The 19,539-nt window shown below is 45.4% G+C and overlaps 1 protein-coding gene across 1 annotated transcript; it reads right to left on the bottom strand.

Annotated features, from left to right (window-relative positions):
- Positions 1-9,099, bottom strand: PRDX3 (peroxiredoxin 3). The gene is made up of 7 exons (XM_079137171.1): positions 8,997-9,099; positions 7,790-7,925; positions 5,318-5,459; positions 4,637-4,772; positions 3,427-3,530; positions 1,327-1,492; positions 1-889 (listed from the first exon to the last, which is right to left on the bottom strand). The coding sequence occupies exons 1-7, from the start codon at positions 9,030-9,032 to the stop codon at positions 836-838; spliced, it is 774 nt and encodes a 257-aa protein (XP_078993297.1). The 5' UTR covers positions 9,033-9,099; the 3' UTR covers positions 1-835.
- Positions 9,100-19,539: the final 10,440 nt, after the last annotated feature.

Below are 19,539 nucleotides of genomic sequence, written 5' to 3'. Positions count from 1 at the left end.
TATTTTAAAATGTTTATTTTTTATGATACATTTTACATTGAGCACTTCAAGAAAGCAAATAATTACAATAATTTCAAAAAAATCCCTAGGTTTAATAATTCAATGTATAAATTTTGCCTCATCAATATCTAGGAATAGCACTGCGCATGTGGCTCAGTGGTAGAGTGCCTGCCTATCATGCATGGTGTGCTGGATTTGATCCCAGCACTACCCAAAACAAATAAATCTAGGAATATATGTAGACACTAATTCACCTGAAGAGTAAAATAACTATGTAAACGATAAATCTCAGGACAGGGATCATGCATGATCAGTTAAGTCACTCTGCCACCGTGTTTTTTAAATAACATGATTCACTTTTCTTTCCATCACATGTACATCCATTTCGAGAGTTAACTTGGACTACTGAGGTTAATAATGTAAAACTATGATCTCTGTTGCGTTAAAAAAAAAAAAGCAGTTTAACATAAAGAAATTCAAGAAGAAATTTTCAGGACCCTTGATCAGAAGCTTTCAGTGCTTGTTGTGCTACTCAGGTGTAGACAAAGGTTCAAGTAAGGTTAAGAGAGTTTCCTTTATCCACTGAAGACCTGACCTAAGAAACAGGGAGGCAGGCCTTCGGGGAAACGTACCAGCCATCAGGATGTTCCCAACAACTTCTGATGTCCGCACCTATTGTCAGTCTTAGCCAGCGTTTCGAAACAAAACATAGTCATATTTATAAATGCAAGCATAATTAGGTTTTGCCTTCCATAAATAATCGTCTTTGAAATGCTGAAAAGGTTCCAGCTGTGGTTCTCTTCTGGCAGAAGCTGCAGGGGGCACAGGGGGCCATCTATGGATTTACCTTCTCAAAGTACTCTTTGGAAGCTGCTGGACTTGGCTTGATCTGAAAATACAGAAACATTCAGCTGTGTAACAGCGACTTTGGGAGCTGATAAGTTCCCAATTTTTAACATAAATTTATTTTTTTCTGCAGTGCTGGGGATTGAACTCGGGGGCACTGTACCACTACCCCCTAGCCCTTTTTGAGACAGCCCAGGCTAGCTTTCAACTTTTGACCCTCCTCCTCAGCCTCCCAAGTAGCTGGGATTATAGGCGTGTACCACCATGCCTGGTTTTCTTTATAATTTTTAAAAATCGGTCTGTTTTCTTCACAACATGTGGTCTCTGGCTTTGCACTTCCTCCCCAACTCTACAGCTTCACCCACTGTACAGTCTGTATCCTTGTTCCATGGTAGGTTCCCTTTGACAGATACTCCCTTAAGACAGAGAGGACCTGGGACCCTATGCTCGGGTCCCGTTACTTTTGGGAAAAGAACCTACTGTAGGGGAATCTGGTGTCCAGTTTGCTGGGCAGACTTCTCCATGGGTTTCCACAAACTGGAATGCCTTCACCAGGCGGAGAGTCTCTTCCACGCTCCGGCCCACAGGCAGATCGTTGACGCTCAGATGCTTGATGACTCCATTGGGGTCAATTATGAAGAGACCTCTGCATAATTTCAGAATTTCTCCTTTAGCACCTCAATAGTACCAGAACTAAAGTAACAATCTAACTTCTACACTCTTAGGTCTTTAGTTTTCCTTTTAATATGACATTTATTAAATTAAGTTCTGTCATATGTTTAAAATTGGAGTATATACTGTACAAAGAGCTCATCATCTCTTATAAGGATAGCAAATGATGCAGGACTGGACCAGGCCGCCATGGAAAGCATACAGTACAGTCCCTGAATGTCACACAGTATCTGAAAGTCACTGAACTAGAGAGAGCAAAGACCTCTTTACTTATTAATGACTTGGCCAACTTCTTTGAGCTGCTGTACCAAACCGTGGCAAGAAACCACAGGCAAAGGGGAAGGGACAGAGATGTATTTCATCTGTATCCAATAAGTATTTATTAAATGAGCAGAGTCTTGGATGGTTAGGGGGAAACCCCATGGGAAATATCTGTAGCAAGAGCAAGCTGGCCCCAGTCCACGAGAGAAGATGTGTGCTCCTCACGTCTCGTCACTCAGTGGTAGTGCGGAGGGCTGCCCGCCCGCTGTTGACTGTTCTCATGCTCCATGGTGCTGTTACTCTGATGCACTCAGTGGTTTTAACCCCACTCAGTGGTTTTAACAGTCCCTCTTTTTAGGATAGAGGAATTCCAAGTGGCAGGCACTCAAGGAAAAGACAAGTTAAAGAACAGTCCAGGTGACAGGGACTTGTCCCTCCCCAGGCCTGGTGCTTAGAGTCCAGGCTCTGAGGCTGAACCAGCCCTGGTAACTGCTTCTGGGGGGGAGCCCCTGGCAGCAGCAGAGGCAGAGCTGGAGGGTACAGGGCCCACAGACTCCAGAGGTTAACTTACTAGCCAGATGTAAGATCATTGGTAATCCCAATAATGAAACTGGTAGGGGGTGACTTCAAAATTAGCAGGACCCTAAGGGAAAATAAGCTGACACTCTTTCTCCTGCTGCTGCCAGTGTTGAGGGAGCCAGGCTGTGATTTATTAAAGGACAATCACAATGACCTTGGCATCAACCAGAGGCAACCCAGAGCTAAAATCTCAGGTGTAACCCAGGAGGAGAGTAGGTCAGAGGGCAGTGATGAGAGGGGGCAGGTTTCCTGAGTTCAGGGTGAGGTGCCTGGGGCTGGGGCCTCCTTCCTGAGGTCAGCTTCTGCTGGGTCCCTCCCTCCTGCTCTGTCCTCCGCAGGCCTTGGGACACCAGCGAGCTCTAAGGCTCCGCTCCGCCCCTCCTAGGAAGGCTGCGTCTGAGCATGTGACTGTAGGAGAATGAAGCTTCTCACACTCAAAGGAGTCGAGGTTTAGCCACAGAACAAGGGAGGGCAGAAAGGGCACTCTGAGGGAGACGTCAGCTGTAGTTAAAGGCAGACTGGACTCTAGAGGTAAATAACCTGCTCAAACACAGACATTAAGTAGCTGAGTTAAAAAAAAAAAAAAAAATCAAGCCCAGATTTACTTGATTCCAGGGACAGGAGACTGTCACCGTGCCAGAAGGTGGCCTCTTTGTCCCGCTACAACCCCTTCTCCAAACAGCCTGAGGGCTTCAATGCCAGGAGTGAACCCATGAAGGGCCTCCAGATGGTCTGGAGCAGCGTGCCCACGGACACGGACATCTTTCTCCAGGAAGAGACACAGGTTGTGGATGAAGCACACCTGTGTTGGTCATTCCTGAGAGATGGCCAGGTCCTCACAGGAGGATTTCATCAATGCTTGTTCGGACTAAAATTAAGGAATTTTTGTTTTTAAAAATGCTTTACTAAAATATTTTGTTTGGAAAAAAAAGAGAAAAGGAAAAAAAGACTTTCCACCACAGCAAAAACACACAACACACTTTGCCAGGGTCCATGTAAATTCTCTGTGGAGTAGGATTATGCTGAACACAGAAAACTATTTTGAATTCATAAGGAACAGACTCTTACCTGAGTGCAAGACCAGCACCTTCCAAAAGCACACCATAGTCCCGAGAAATTTGTTTGGTTAAATCTGACAAGAGTGCGATGTTCATGTGGCCCAAACCGCCATTCTAGTGAAAACACAAAGGTGACTGGCTGTCTGTGCCACTCTTACAACATTCTTGACCATGTAACAATGTTTGAGACCAACAAGTGGTAACAGGTAACAGTAACAGCACAAATGAATTCTTCCTGTTAAACCACTTCCTCCTGGAGCAGATACTGTTTTACGGATGAGGAAACTGAGGCACAAAAGGCTAAATTCCTTCCAAGCAAGATTTAAATTGAGCTGATACTATAGACTTTTCCTAATTCTTAAAACATTCTTTAAATTGAAGACCAATTTCTCAAACACAAAAATAGAGTAACAGACACTGAATACGATCACACAGAACAGTAAAACTGATCACACAGATCACCACAGTTCCATGCCACCCAGGGTACATGGCCTCTACAGAGTGTAGGCCTGAGGGGAGGCAAGAGACCCCAGCTGAGTTCCCTGTCTGCTAAACCTGTTTCCACAACTATTTGTACCATAAAAAATACAAGTGTAGTGAGCTGTGAATATATGTCAAGAAACGGTGTTCAGCAGACTCTGTAGGTAGTCTATAAACGACCCATTTTAGACGGGCCAAGCTTTGACAACTTCTAGGCTGTTTTTTCATGAGGCATTTCTGTTAAATAGTAAATGTCGGGGTGGGGAAGTCGGGAAATGGGAAGAGACTGGGCAATGGGTACAAAGTTACAATTAGGAGGACTAAGTTCAGGTGCTCTACTGCACAGCACAGTGACTACAGTTAATGACAGTATGTTCCAAACCAGATAAAAAAGAGGATTTTATATTTCCTCACCACCAAGAAATGATAAATATTTGAGGTAATGGATGTGTTAGTCTGATTTGATCTTTCCACAACATATGTACAGGTGTAACAAACCATTACATTGTACCATATAAATACATACAAGGTTTTGGGTTTTTTTTTCTGGTACTCGACCACCAAGCCACATCCCCAGCCCTACTTTGTACTTTACTTGGTCTCGCTGAGTTGCTTTGGCTGAGGTTGGCTTTGAACTTGCGATCCTCCTGCCTCAGAGTATATTATATATTATTTGTCAATTAAAAAATAAAATACACTTGGAAAAAGGCATGTGCAACGTAAAGTGAGCAAGGGCCTACCTTCCGCGGGGTGTTGATCCAGGCGAGGTGGGTGAAGTGTGAGTCCACCGAGACTGCAACCACTTCACAGTTCACGTCGTGAAACTCATTGGCTTTGTCACTGAAAGCAACGATTTCTGTAGGACACACAAAGGTGCTTGGAAGAAAGTAAAATGTTTTATCAGATAATTTAAAGTCAAGAATTTAAGATCTGAACAATAAGTGGCATAAAAACTAGCTTGATTTGCTTACAGGGGAAAAAGGCAAATCAGTTAACCATTCACAGCAGACTCCTGTGTTAACACCAGAAGAACTACTCTCTTCTATCACTTTCTTATTTAAGGAATTATACCATAAGTGGGAGGGCACATTTTAAGAATGTTTTTAAAAACTGAACTTGAATAAAGAAGCTTTATTAAAAAAAAAAAAAAAAACCCCTCATTTTATTATCCTTAGTCTTTCCCTAGACCAGCAAAAACACCTTCACAGACCGACCTAGGAAACCACTGCTCCAAAGCACCGAAGACTGAGCCATGTTAAGACACACCTGCAAAAGGAATGCCACCAGCTGCATTTACCACTCGTAAATTAGCCACAGATTAACTAGGCAATCAGTGACCAGTGGCCAGAAAGATTCCTCCCCTCCATTGGAAGAGCAACTGAAAACAAAACGACATGAAAAGGTGACAGAATCACACTTACAAATCCAAAGGGTAGAAGAAAAGCACCAAGTATTTCCCTTTAAAGTCATCAAGGCTTAGCTCTTTGAACTCTCCATTGACAACGGCAGTACCCTTAAAATAGGGCGCGTGCTGAGTGACAGCAGGAGCATGGTAGGAGGAACCTGAAAGAAGACCCACACCCACATGTAGTTCACCATTGGCTCTGCAGCATCCACGTGATTATATTTAAACTTCCCATGATAATTAATTTGCAATATAAATTGTTTAGCTGTATAAATCAATGAAGAAATTCAACTGTACTTCTTTTTTTTTTTTTTTTTTTGGGTACTGGGGATCAAACCCAGGGCCTTGTGCTTACAAGGCAAGCACTCTACCGACTGAGCTATCTCCCCAGCCCCTCAACTGTACTTCTTAAGTAAATTTTCCCTCCACAAAGTTCTCGATTGTGCACAAACTCAATTCAAAGTGCTATGGAGAAACTTCAAAGGGTTCAATCCCCAGGCCATAATAAATGAATAAACAAAAGGATGTGCACAGAAACCAAAAGAGGAAGACAAAGACAGAAGGGACAGAATGAAAAAAGACAAGAGACTTAGAGCGGGATTCTAAATATTGTTCAGATTCTGTCAAGGCCAAAGGCATGGAGGAATGGCAGGCACAGGTCGTGTGTGTCAAAGGAAATGCCTATGGCAGTTTGATTGGAATGAACAGAAGCTAAAGTCTGGAGGGAAGAACAGCTGGAGACACAGCAAGCAAGAATGATGGAAGGCCAGGCCTCCATGTCACACAGCTGAGTTTGCTCAGAAAGAGAGCACTGGGAGTCAGGGGGAGGTTTTTCTGAAGGAGATGGGCCAAGACAGCTGTTTTCAGGCAGATTAGTCTGGCCGGAGGGTAAAACTGATGGCAGGTGGTGATTTCAATTATCTAAGTAAGAGGTACTGAGGAGTGGCAGACAGAATGGGGGGGTGGGGGGGAGATGCAGGAGATATGTTAAAACCGTAAAGGAGGGCTGAGGTGTAGCTCAGGGGTAGAGTGCTTGCCTGGCATGCGCCAGACCCTGGGTTCGATCCCAGCACCACAATAAAAATACTAAAAAAGATTTGCTTCTGCCTGAGAATGGGAGGCAAAGGAGCTCCAGTATTAAATTGTTTAGGATTGACACCAAGAGAAACAGAAGGAGCTGCTGAGGGCAGGCGATTGGGACCAGTGGAGGAACTGTGGCATCAAATATCTACTAGAAGTATTTTCAAAACTGAAAAACTTGAGACATCTTGCCCACAAACACTAAAATACGTGCCCCCAAACCATTGCATATTAAACACATGCTTTTCTTAAAGGCAAGGCAAATGTTAAGGAGGTATTTTCAAGTACCACTGGTTGTCCGAGGCTGATCTTCACAAAGCCCAGTCTAGAGAATGGAGTAGAAAGCTCAAGAAATGTCTAGGCTTCACACAAATCTTGGAGAATGCCATCGAATAGGTCTGGTTCCTAAGGGGCCAGTTGGAGCCAGCAGACAGGTTTGGTTCCCTGAAGACGGGCCACCACTCATACCCCTTTTTACACAGGCGGCCCAAAAGGCATCTGAGTCCCCTCCATGCCTCTCAACAGAGGCAGCCAACAAGGAAATGCAACACAGGCTAGGGCAGTTTGTCTCAGTGATTCTCAGTCCTAGCTGCACATTAGAACTACCCGGGGAGCTTTTCAAAAATACGGAACTACTCGTCTCACCAGAGACTGACTTCACTTGTCTGGATGTGGAACTAAGGCACTGCTGTTTTATTTTATCCAGCTGTTTGTCTCTTTATTGGGCTATTATAATTCTTTGGCTATCTCAGATAATAATCCTTGTTAAATATATATTTTATGAATATTTTCTCCTAGGTTATGACTTGCCTGTTCATTTTTTCTTTTACTTTTTGTTTGTTTGTTTGTTTGGCAAGTACTGAGGATTGAATCCAGGGGTGCTTTACTACTCAGCAACATCCCATCCTTTTTATTTTAGACAGGATGTCACTAAGTTGCCTAGTACTTGCAGTCCTCCTACCTCAGCATCTTCAGGAGCTGGGATCACAGGAGCATGCAATTGTGCCTAGCATCTGTTCATTTTCTTCTTAGGGTTTTCTAATAGGCAGATCTTAAAGTTTTGATGAGGTCAGTTACCTACTGTTTGGACACAATTTCCCTGGGATCTGCCATTTCTGAACATCACCATGCACTGCTTTAATGCTCCAAGGAGCTGGGTGCAGCAGCCTGAGTAATCCCAACAACTCAGGATGCTGAAATAGACTGAGTTGAGGAAGTACCTCAGTGGTAGAGTACCTACTTAAGCCTGCGACCCTGGGCCAATCCCCAGTACTGTGCACCCCCTGCAATCCAAGAAAAAGCTCCCAGGAGTGTCTAATGGACAGCCAGGGGTCAGAGCTATTGTCCCGTCCAGAGAAAGTAATGTGTTTCCTTTACCTGAGTCCAACCATGGCATAGTAACACTTACTGGTACTGAAAGTGCAATTTGATAGAGCAGAGCCAGACCACTGTATGTTTGTCAAGTGTGTTCTCCTAGAAGCAACAGGTCTAAGGACTGCAGAAGCGGAAATGCCCCGAGAAACAGCACTCACATGTCGAGCAACCTGTAAAGAGAAACACTTTCTATGAGGAAGTCTTTCCAAATGGTGACTGAAGGCTGGCCTTGCTGAAAGGGCTTCATGCCCATGATGGCCTTAGCTGTCCTTGTCCCTGTGAACCAAAGACCACATCCAAACTCTTAAGAGCCTTTGACTCCCCGTGTTCTTAACATTCCCTTCTTTTTCCTTCTCCTTCAAGACTGTAAGGTGGAGGGAAACTAAGAACACAGACTCAAGGATCAAAAACTCCATACTCTTAAGAGCAACACAGAGGGTTAAAAAATTAGACTTGCCTAGGCCCCAGGTATTTAAGTCCCTTCCTTGCACTATCTGCCACGTGTGTTCTACCATGTCAAGGTTTTCCTTAGAAAAGGCAAGGTCTCTCCAGCCCAAAAGACAAGCAAATAAGTAGAGCAAAGTTCGGCCTCTGGGAAAGTTTGGACAGGCCTCAAGGGAAATGTGTGCTCAACTAACATCCAGCATGACGCAGGAAGAAGACGGGGCCGGCCGTGAACCCTACCAAGAGAAAGGAGAGGAGGCTGGGTAGCAAGAGGGCACTAGGAGAAAAGCAAGTAACAGAGAACACCCAAGGTGGGAGGAGAAAGTGGCTTTTGTTACTGTAGCACACTGTGTTTCCATCCACCATTTAAGACCACGCTCCAGCAACGCCTTGATTTAGCCATCGCTCTTTCCAACTTAAATAAGAGGAAAGTAAACTGAGGTTCAGAATGGCGAAGTCCCCTGCCCAAGGTCACTGAGTCGGTGACGGAAGCGGGACCGCCGACCAGGACGCCTGTCTCCAGCGCCAGAACCAGGTGCTTAAGGGGAGCTGGCCCTGGGGACCCGCGACTCCGGGCGCGGAGGGACTCCGGGACGCGACCGCCAGCGCCGGGTGGGGGAGGGGGCCCTGCGCAGGCGCAGGGGGCCCTCCGGGAGGAGGCCTCCGGTTCGTTACCCGCCGGCGCCCTCCCAGAGCGAGCAGCGGCCCCGGGCCCAGGAGAGCACGATCCCGCTCGGGAAGCAGGTCGCGGAGCCCCCCAGCCTTTCCGCACCTGTCCCCAGCTGGCAGCCACTCACCGAGGCCCGGAGCAACCTTCCCACCGCAGCCGCCATCTTCAGCGCACGCGGGAGTTGCGGGGTGGGCGGGGCGCGGAGGCGGGGCCTGGAGGGGGCGTGGCCTGGGCGGGCCCTCGGCGGGGCGGGGCCGGGCGGAGCCACCGCCTTCCTCCCGGTTGGGACTTCACCGGGAAAGTGTCCTTTCAGCCTTTGAGTAGCTGAACGCTTGACCTCCTTCTTGTCGCCCCCACCTAAGAACTAATCTAGGCAGGGAGCTAGATGCCTTTCTCCGCGTTTCCTACTGACTTGTTTTCTGGTTCAACTCGAGTGGATTGCCGTTCCTATCAGGTGTAAGAGAGCACTGCTGTTTCAGGCTCTGGCAGAGCGTCTGGCTTCTACAGGAAATGGAATTACTTATTAATTTAGCTTTAGTACGTTAATAAGGTGTGTGACTAAGGCATATCGAGGTTTGTTTGCCTGCAGACCTTTAGGATTGTGTCCTCTCTTCTCAAAATTGAAAGAATTGGGACAAATTTAAAATTTGACTTTTGCCAATTAAAGAAACCAGGGGCTCAGCACAGTACTTGGAAAAGCACCTCAAACATACACAAACATCACACAGTGGCCTCACAGTAAATGCGACAAATTGCAGTCTCTTAAGTTGATTTAACCCCAGGCACTCCATTACCAACTGGTTTCTCAAGTCTGCATGTCACCTGAATGTGATTTGCTTTTTCTTTCAACTAACTCACTTTTTAAAAACATAAATGAGTTTATTTGAAAGAAAATGGGGTTGAGGATATAGGTCAGTTGGTAGAGTGCTTGCCTCGCAAGCATAAGGCCCTGGGTTCAATCCCCAGCACCGCCAAAAAAAAAAAAAGTTGGATAACTTAAGTGGAAAAACTTACAACTTGCTGTACATAGCAAGTGATTTAAAATAATCACCCTAAAGCAAAATGTTATACAGTTCCAGCTGTGATGGCAAAACCAGACCTGATTGTCAAATGAAATTATAAAAATGTGATGGTAAGAAACCAGTGCCTGGGGAAGGGGTCTGTCTCTCTTCCCTCTGGCAGCCTTTCTTCAGGAAGCCTGATTGACCACAGGTCCCTACCTTTTGGATTATAGATAACTTCCCCTGGGAGGCAGGCTACTCTCCTTTGAAGTGTGAACGCATCTGTTGGAGGCTGCCACTGGCCCAAGGCTGGAGATTAATTGAAGACCTTGTAAAAGGAGCTTCCCTTACCACCCTGCTTCTGTAAACATGCTTCCTGCTACAAACCCCTGCACAATCGTATATCGGGTACACTAGAAAATTTATGACACTAGATAGCCTATAGATACCGTGAGAAACTGTGGATAGGGGCTCAGGATTTGGAGCTTTGTTTTTCCTCTGGGCCCACCAGGATAAAAGGCAGTTTGGTGTTCTCCTGTCCCAGGGCTACTTGCTGCTTCTCCACCAGTCTGTTTCCTGCAACACAGCTAGATACAGTCTGCCAAAAGTCCAAGCTCTTTTGTTACAAAGCGAGAATGAAAGAAGGTAGTTAGAGACATTCTAAGCTCACATCAGATCTTTTCATTGATGTAATCAGAAGGATTGAAAGAGAATTAAAAAGACAATAATTGAGATTTGATGTCATTTGTTCTTCTGCTCCCCCACTTCCCCCAGCAGCCTATTTCCTAAAATTATCTCAAGTAGCACCAGGTGCCACCATGGGCTCCTGCCCCCTGCTTTAGAAAGAACTGCTTTAGACTCAAGGAGACATGTCTTCCCAACTATTTCCGCTCAGCACCTGCCTTGTACTTAATTGGTGCTCATTATGTGTGTGTAGAGCAGATGATTGGAACCGGAAGGGGATCATATTGGAGCTCAACATGGAATGGAATATTATTCAGTCATAAAAATGAAGTACCAATACATACTACAACTGTATGACCTCAAAAGCATTATGCTAAGTGAAGGAAACCAGGCATAAAAAGTCACCTATTTTTGGTCTTATATGATAGACAATTGGTGCTTGCTAGGTCCTGTGAGGACAGTACTGACAGAATTTTCTTTTGGAGTGATGAAAATATTTGTGAACTAGGTGGAGATGTTGATTGTACATTGTGAATCATAAAGACACTTTAAAAAATTTTTGGGGGGCAGTACTAGTGATGAATGAACCAAGGGGTGCTTAACCACTGAGCCACATCCCCAGTCTTTTGGTTTTTATCTTTTATGTTGAGACAGGTTCTCGCTAATTTGCTTAGGGCCTCACTACATTGCTGAGACTGGCCTTGAATTTGCAATTCCTCCTTCCTCAGCCTCCCAAGTGATTTGGATTACAGGTGTGTATCATTGCACCCAAAAATGTTTTTAAGTGGTTAACTTTTTACCATGTGGCTTTCACTCAGCACAACAAAAAACAAAAGAAAAAACAGGGACATACAATAAATAAATAAATATACTGTAGTCTAGCCCAGTGATTTAATAGACAAGAAGATGGAGATTGTGGTTTTGGAAAGACCTTCCCTAAACCACATAGAGGAAGAACAAGAACCTGTCCCTGACGGTGGCCTGAGGTTCTCAAGAAGGGGAGCCTCAACTCAGGACACCAGGATCCTTCTTTTCTTTTCTTTTCTTTCTTTCTTTCTTTCTTTCTTTCTTTCTTTTTTTTTTTTTTTTTTTTTGCATTTTTAAATACTTTTTAGATATATGTGACAGTGGAGTGTATTTTGACATATTATATATGCATGGAGTATAACTCTCCATTCTTGTGGTTGTTGTATATGATGTGGAATTACACTGGTCATGTGTTCATATATGAACACAGGATAGTTATGTCCAGTTCATCCTACTGTCTTTCCTATACTCATCTTCTCTCCCTTCCCTTCATTTCCCTTTGTCTAATCCAATGAACTTCTGTTCTTCCTATCCCCTACCCCCTTATTGTGTGTTATCATCTGCATATCAGAGAATATTCAGTCTTTGATTTTTTTGGAATTGGCTTATTTTACTTAGCATGATAGTCTCCAGTTCCATCCATTTACCTGCAAATGCCACAATTTCATTCTTCTTTGTGGCTGAGTATTATTCCATTGCATATAAATGCCACATTTTCTTTATCCATTCTTCTGTTGAAGGGCACCTAGATTGGTTCCATAGCTTAGCTATTGTGAATTAGCTTCTGCAAACATTGATGTTGCTGCATCACTATAGTATGCTGATTTTCAGTCCTTTGGGTAAATGCCAAGGAGTGGGATAACTGGGTCAAATGGTGGTTCCATTCCAAGTTTTCTGAGGAATCTCCATACTGCTTTCCAGAGTGGTTGCACCAGTTTGCAGCAGCAATTGCAGTCCCACCAGCAATGTATGAGTGTGCCTTTTCCCCCACATCCTGGCCAATATTTATTGTTACTTATATTCTTGATAATTGCCATTCTGACTAGAGTGAAAAATCTCAGTGTAGTTTTAATTTGCATTTCTCTAATTGGTAGTGATGTTGAACATTTCTTTCATGTATTTCTTGACTGTTCGTGTTTCTTCTGGGAAATGCCTGTTCAGTTCCTTTGTCCATTTATTGATTGGGTTATTTGGGGGGGGGGGGGTTGGTGTTGAGTTTTTTGCATTCTTTATATATCCTGGAGTTTAATGCTGTATCTGAGGTGCAGGTGGCAAAGATTTTCTCTCATTCTGTAGGCTCTCTCTTCACATTCTTGATTGTTTCCCTTGATATAAAGAAACTTTTTAGTTTGATATCATCCCATTTACTGATTCTTGATTTTACTTCTTGCACTTTAGGAGTCTTGTTGAGAAAGTCACTTCCTAAGCTGACATGACAGAGTTGGGTCTACTTTTTCTTCTATTAGGCGCAGAGTCTCTAGTTTAATGCCCGTGTCCTTGATCCACTTTGAGTTGAGTTTTGTGCAGGGTGAGAGATAGGGGTTTAATTTCATTTTGGTACATAGGGATTTCCAGTTTTCCCAGCACCATTTGTTGAAGAGTCTATGTTTTCTCCAATGTACGTTTGTGGTGCCTTTGTCTAGTATGAGGTCACTGGATTTATGTGGGCTTGTCTCTGTGTCTTCTGTTCTGTTGCATTGGTCTTTCGTCTGTTTTGATGCTAGTACCATGCCATTTTTGTGACTGTGTCTGGTATTGTGATGCCTCCTGCTTCACTTTTCCTGCTAAGGATTGTTTTGGCTATTCTGGACCTCTTATTTTTCCAAATGAATTTCACGATGACAACGGGGTCCTTGATGTATGTGACAGAAAATAATTGAGCACAGTCAGATGCTGAGGTTTACTTAGGAGAGCAAGACATGAGCATTCCCGGGAGGAGGGACTTTGGGATTCTCCGCTCTCCTTTTGAAAGACACTGGGTAAGGGCTGGGTTTGGGAAGTTGTGTGGGTGACATCAGTCCTGGGGTCACAAGATGGATTGTGGTGGTCTGGCTGTTCTCAGGATCCTCAGTTTGATGTTCATTATCTGATCACTAGGTAATATTGGGAAAGGGCCCCAGACTGTAAGGGTCTGTATTTCCCTTTACTCAACGTATTCAAAATTCTGTGTACTTATGGGCTAATTCACAGTGCACAGAGCAAATTTTGCTAAGTGGATGAATTTCCAGTAACCTGAAGACTGTGAGTGAAGATGTGTAGATTTCCCAGAAATGTGGGTGTCAAGGCCAGGGAGGGAGAACTGGCGGCAGGGAGGGAAGGTCTGAAGACTGAGATTAAAGCTACGATCTCCTTGTTTTTCCTTTGTCTCCAGCTTACCTGCCTTTTTACACCTCTTTCCTACCTCAGAGCAGAACTCCCTCACACCTGACAGCCAGTGCGGCCTCAGAGCCAGTCACCAGCCCTGGGAGAGATGGCACGTGTCTTTGGCCTTCTCCTCTTTCCCTTCACACTGTGGTCTCCACACAGATGCCACAGCTCCCATTAAGACCAAGTGCAAGGCCAGGAAAAGCAGGCGCCCCGTCTCTTTCCTCCTGCCTGTAGGCCTTTGCTGCTCCCTCTCCCTCTCCTCCTGTGCTTTGCTTTGTTTTTTGGCGCTGGGGATTGGACCCACATGGTTCCACCACTGGGCCTCAGCCTTTCTATTTTTTATTTTAAGACAGGGTCTCACTGCATTGCTTAAGGCCTCACTCAATGGCGAAGGCTGTCCTTGAATTTGTGATCCGCCTGCCCCATGCTGCTGAGTCGGGGATCCCAGGCTCCCCCAGCACCTTGGAGGGCCCCTCTCTCCCAGGGTGCGCAGGCGTTGTTTAGTCCCCGCCCACAGGCTGCTGGGTTCAGGACTAAACTTCACCAAACCAGCAGGCGAGGGTGCGCCTCAAAGCTCAGCCCTTCCTGCCTGCGCTCAGCAGCAAACCCTGGATGCACGAAGGAGTGGGTTCTCCTGGGCCAAGCCTATTTTGGCTTAAAGGCAGGATGGCTTCCTGCCTCACCCTAGGTCCATCCTCCTGCAGGTTAGATGCATCTCCTGCATGCTTCCCACCGCACCCTGTTGTAGCCTCTGGAGTAATATACTGCCTCTCCTGCTCAGGTCCCAGCTAGAGGCCTCAGGTGTCTGATGGAAATTGTATCTACTACGAAGGTAATTTTAATCAGTTAATAAACATGTGTTGAACACATCCCTGGGGCCCTGCTCTAGAGCATTTCTGTGGACATCCAGAGAATACTGACCCAATCATATAAGGAACCAAAGTCCAAGATCCAACATTTTCAGGGGTATGAGAAAGGCTTGGTGGTGGAGCGTGGACAGCCTGGCTCCAACAGCAGTTGCCACTTAGGAGTCCGTGGCCTTGGGCAAGCTACTCGACTCTGCTGTTTCCCATCTGTAAAATGGGAATGAGATGACTACTTCCCACAAGGGCTACCTGAGGAATGAACGAGTTAATATTTCAAAGACATTTAGCACAGTCAGCAGGCACACAGTGTTTATTAAATGAAATAAAGGAGAAGTTCAGTGCTAGGAGAATTAGAAAAAGAGAGACCAAGAAGGCTCCATGGAGAAACCCATCAGTCCTGCTGCATGTGGAGGGACAATAGGGAAGGTCAAGGGGGAGATGACAGGCAGTAGTCAGTGACCTCCATTCCTTTGGTTTATTATCATCTTGGTGGACATCTGGTGAGCACGGGCCGCAGGGCCAGGCTCTGGTTTGGTGAACACAATGTTTCATGGAAATCTTCACACGAGCCTGGAGACGGTGCTGTGTTAATCTGTCATTCCCCTTTCATAGGTCAGGATGCTAGACTTGGGACTCTGACTCATTTGCCCAAAGTCCCACAGCTAGAAAGGGAAAGAGGCAGAATTTAACCCTGAACACTGACCGCGGAGCCCCTGTTCTCACCGCGAGCACCACCTGCTGCCGTGTTTGCTGGAGTAGACCGAGCCTCACAGATGCTGCTGTGAACAGGAAGGAGCACTGACCATCTCTCATCCTGCAGCAAAACCCCTGGAATACTCTCCTGCCGGGCTGGCTGGGGGTCCACTCCTTTATGCTCTTTTGGCTGAACAGTTCTAGTGGGTTCTGCCCCTGAAATTGATGCTCCTTGTCTTGGGGACTTGCCTGGATATTGTCTGCTGGACTCCCACCCCTCTTTTCCTTCTCTAGGATCTGTCTGCTCCTGTCTTCCTGTTTAACTTGTGGCACCCACTTAGTTGTTAAAATCATCTTCGGATATTGCCAAATGTCACCTGGAAACAAGTCACCCCAGTTGAAAACCACTGTTGTAATAGTAATGGAGCCACTGGGGCAGGTAATCAGATGCTTGCTCTGTCCCTGGTAGTCAGGAGGGCAGGGGATGTGTCCAAGGCGGTATGGCTACAATACTTAACTTTCTGCACCTCAGTTTCCACATCTGTAAAGCTCCTACCTCAGAGTATAAGCTGGGGGAGTGAGATAATGTCTGCATGCTGCTAGGGGGTGCTACGGTTTGGATAAATGTGCCCTGAAAGGGCCAGGTGTTAAAGGCTGGTCCCTGGGGTGGCGCTATTCAGAGGTGCTATGGACCTTAGAAGGAGAAGCCTCGTGGGAGGTCCTCAGCTGGTTGGGGACGTGCCCGAAGGGGATTGTAGAACTCTGGCCCCTTCTTTTTTTCTCTCTCTTTTGCTTCCTATTCATGAGGTGAGCACTTTGCTCTACCACATGTTCCCTTCCATTGGCATCCAGCACGCCCACCAGAGGCCCAAAGCAGTGGGACCACTCACTCTTGAACTAGAACCTCTAAAATTGTGAACCAAAATAAACCTTTTCTCCTTATAAGTTAGTTATCTCTGGTATTTGGTTATAGTAATGGAGAGCTAACTTGCACAGGGGCAGTAACCACAGAGTGTGTGTTAAATAAATGGTAAATCTAAGTCTGCCCTGAGACAGATAGAATGTTTTCCCAAACAAGAGCACAAGGTGGCTGAGGATAGGATATAGCTCAGTGGGTAGAATGCTTGCCAAGCACAAGGCCCTGGGTTCAATCCCCAGCATTGCAAAAACAAACAAACAAACAAATAAACAAAAAAACCAACACAGGCTTGATTTAACTTTGTTTATCTCAAAATGATTAAGGTCCTCTCCCTCATTTTATTCTGGAACGCAGGAGAGGCATTTGTGTGGACACTGATCCCCAAACAAGCTCATATTAGGATCTTCTGGAAGCTAAGAACACATAGATAAGGCAAGGAAGATACCAGGTACTGCCCACCTGCTCACCACAGCCTGTCTGCCTTGGCCTCCTCCTGCTGGCTCTGCTCTTACTCAGGAAACCCTGACATTTTTTTCCTTCAAAGCTCATATCAGACCACATATCAGACCTCCAAATACTTGAAACAGACTTTAGGTATGATTAAAAAGCCATCTTGAACTGGTGTGGGGGTGGGTGCCTATGATCTCGGTGCTCAAGAGACAGGAAGATCACAAGTTCAAAGCCAGCCTCAGCAACTTAGTGAGGCCCTTTCTCAAAACAAAAACTGGTGATAACAAAAAGGCTCAGTGATTGGTTGGGTGCCCCTGGATTCAATTCTCTGGTACCAAAAAAAGAAAAAAGAAAAAGAAAAGAAAGCCATCTTGCACCAGGTGCAGTGGTGCACACCTGTACTCATAGCTACTTGGGAGGCTGAGGCAGGAGGATCACAAGTTTAAGGCCAGTGGTAGAGGGCTTGCTTTACATGCACAAGGCCCTAGTTCAAGCCCCAGTACCTCCCCTGCCACACACACAGAGTCATCCTGACCATTTCTAAGATTGATACTGACTTCTGTTTCCTACTTGCTGGGTGTACAATAGCTTGGTACTTTTGAAAAACATTTCTTTGTCAGATGAGAAGACCTAACTTCCACTGTATTAGCTTGTGCATGACATTTTTAACATCTTTCTTTCTTTTCTTTTTTTTTTTTTTTTTTTTTTTTTTGCGGTTTATCTTTCAGTTCTTTATTTAATGGGCAAGGTGTTAAAGGGAGGGAAAGGAAAAATGTTTGGATGCAGGAGGAAGACCCATCAAAGTTATTAATGGAAAGCCAGGGGACAGTATTCTGGTGACATTTTAGCAAAGAATGTATAAGGGAAGCTTCTATTGAAAGCCATGACCTTTTATGAAATCTACAACAAAGAATGAGTAGTCTGCAGATTAAGAGAGCAGCATGAAACTGGGTGGGTGATAGCATTTCTTTTCCTTTAATGAAGTATAATAAATCAAAAGGTGATGCACGTTCTACTCAATCTACACTTCTCTGAAAACCTCTCTACCAATAAATTTTGCAATTATATATATTAAAAAAAGTCTGAAAACATGTATGACTCCATCCATACATTTTTTTTTTCTTGCTGTTTGTTATTCCTTATTTAAACTCCAGGTTCTCAATTCCCAGAAGACAAGAGTGGGGAGAAAAGAAAAAGGGGGAGAAGGGAGGGAGAGAGGGAGGAGAGGAGGGGTTGAGAGAGAGAGAGAGAGGGAGAGAGAGGTCTGTCTCATAGGAAGGGTCTCTGGGACTCCCTCCTATTCCATGTTTTCCTCGAAGATCCTTCAGGAATCCTCCACTGCAAGATGAACAGATGTGTCCTACTGCAGGTTTGACATTTGGCAGCGGTCCAAGAGAAAAAAACGTTCCACTTCTCCAACACTATCACCTATTCAAGCCATGCCACCATCCTTTGCAGACGGAAGGAGAGAGAGAGCCAAATGTCCTGGTATTCCAGGCCGGCTGAGAGGAGAATATCAAGTTGAACATCAGCATGAGCAATTGTCCCATGAGTGGTTCAGGTTGGGACAACTGGTTGACCTCGCTCGCTTTGTAATTTTTATTTCTATAAATCTCATCCATTCGACAGTCATTCCTTACATTCACATTTTAGGCATGCTCAACAGAATACTACTGTTTGCGTCTCACCAAGCACAGAGGCCCAACACAAAGCCCAATTCCCAGCCCTGTCTTCACCCATTGGAGATGAAGTCTCACTCTTATCACTCCTTGACCAAACAGAAAGCTGAGGCAGTCACCTGTGGCTAGATAGCTCGCCTCAAGTCACATGGCAATTCATCGGCTCAGGGACCAGTCAAACCTGGAACTCTCCAGGGTCTATGGGGATCTCCTTGTCTCCAGGTCCTCTGGTGTTGGCCACTTATCTTAAAAAGGATTGGAAAGCACTAGAATGTCTCAGAGGCCCAGAATTCCAAACAGGAGCCTTCCAATGGCATGTGAAGGCTTGCAAAGTTAGGGCCTCTAGTTAACCTTGGGCTGCAGTGAGCAGCCTCATCTGGAAGAAGCAGGTCCCTCACTAATCATCCCAAGAAAAGATGCACCAATATCAGGCTTCAGGGGAATGAGCAGCTGTTCTGCCATCCTGGTTAGACAGCGGTCCTGAGAAAGCACTGTGTGCAAGCCCTTCTCGCTCTCGTGGCTCCTGATGAAGCCCTGGAGTCTTTTGTCACCTTACCTGGGTCTAAACCATCCTGTGAACGTCTTGAACATAGAGTCGTGACTGCTCCCCTGATGGCCAAAGTGCTCTTTCCGGGCTCATTCTAAAAAAACAAATAAACAAGCAAAAAACTTTTAATTCAGCTTTCTCTGGCTGTCCCGACAAGGACCAATTGTTCCTCTAAAATGAAAAGCTGAGCTGCCTTACCCTCGTCGCCAAAGAGTAGAGCGTAAGTGGAATTCTCTCTTTTGAGTCAGGGAGAAGAAGTTTTGGATCTAGTGGAGGGGAAGGGAATTGAAGAGATACATGCTGCTTTTTATGATGATTAGGAAAATACCTCCCTGCAACCACAAGTTAACGTTCTGGAAGCTGGGGCTGCAATTACGGATGGCAAACCTTACTCTGGGTTTTGCTGAGTTCTTACTCTTTCCGTGGCAAAAAGCATTCGTTTTCTTTTCCCCTGGAAGAGGAGCCCTAGAATTGCTTCTCTACCCAGTTCAGGGAAGATGAAGTCTCAAAGCTGAGCCACGACTCCCTGTGCAGACCTCTGTCTTACCAGGCCCTCGTGTTCTCCTGCAGGATGTTACGCTTCTGCAAGACCATCTTCTGGAAGGCAGGTTGCAGTGGAGTGGGAAGAGTGAGGCTGTCCTCAGTTCAAGCTGCCGT

Source organism: Sciurus vulgaris (assembly GCF_902686455.1).
Source record: "Sciurus vulgaris genome assembly, chromosome: 4".
In the NCBI taxonomy this organism is placed as follows: Eukaryota; Metazoa; Chordata; class Mammalia; order Rodentia; family Sciuridae; genus Sciurus; species Sciurus vulgaris.
Note: the sequence above shows the minus strand (reverse complement) of the source record. Positions and strands in the feature narration are given on the sequence as shown.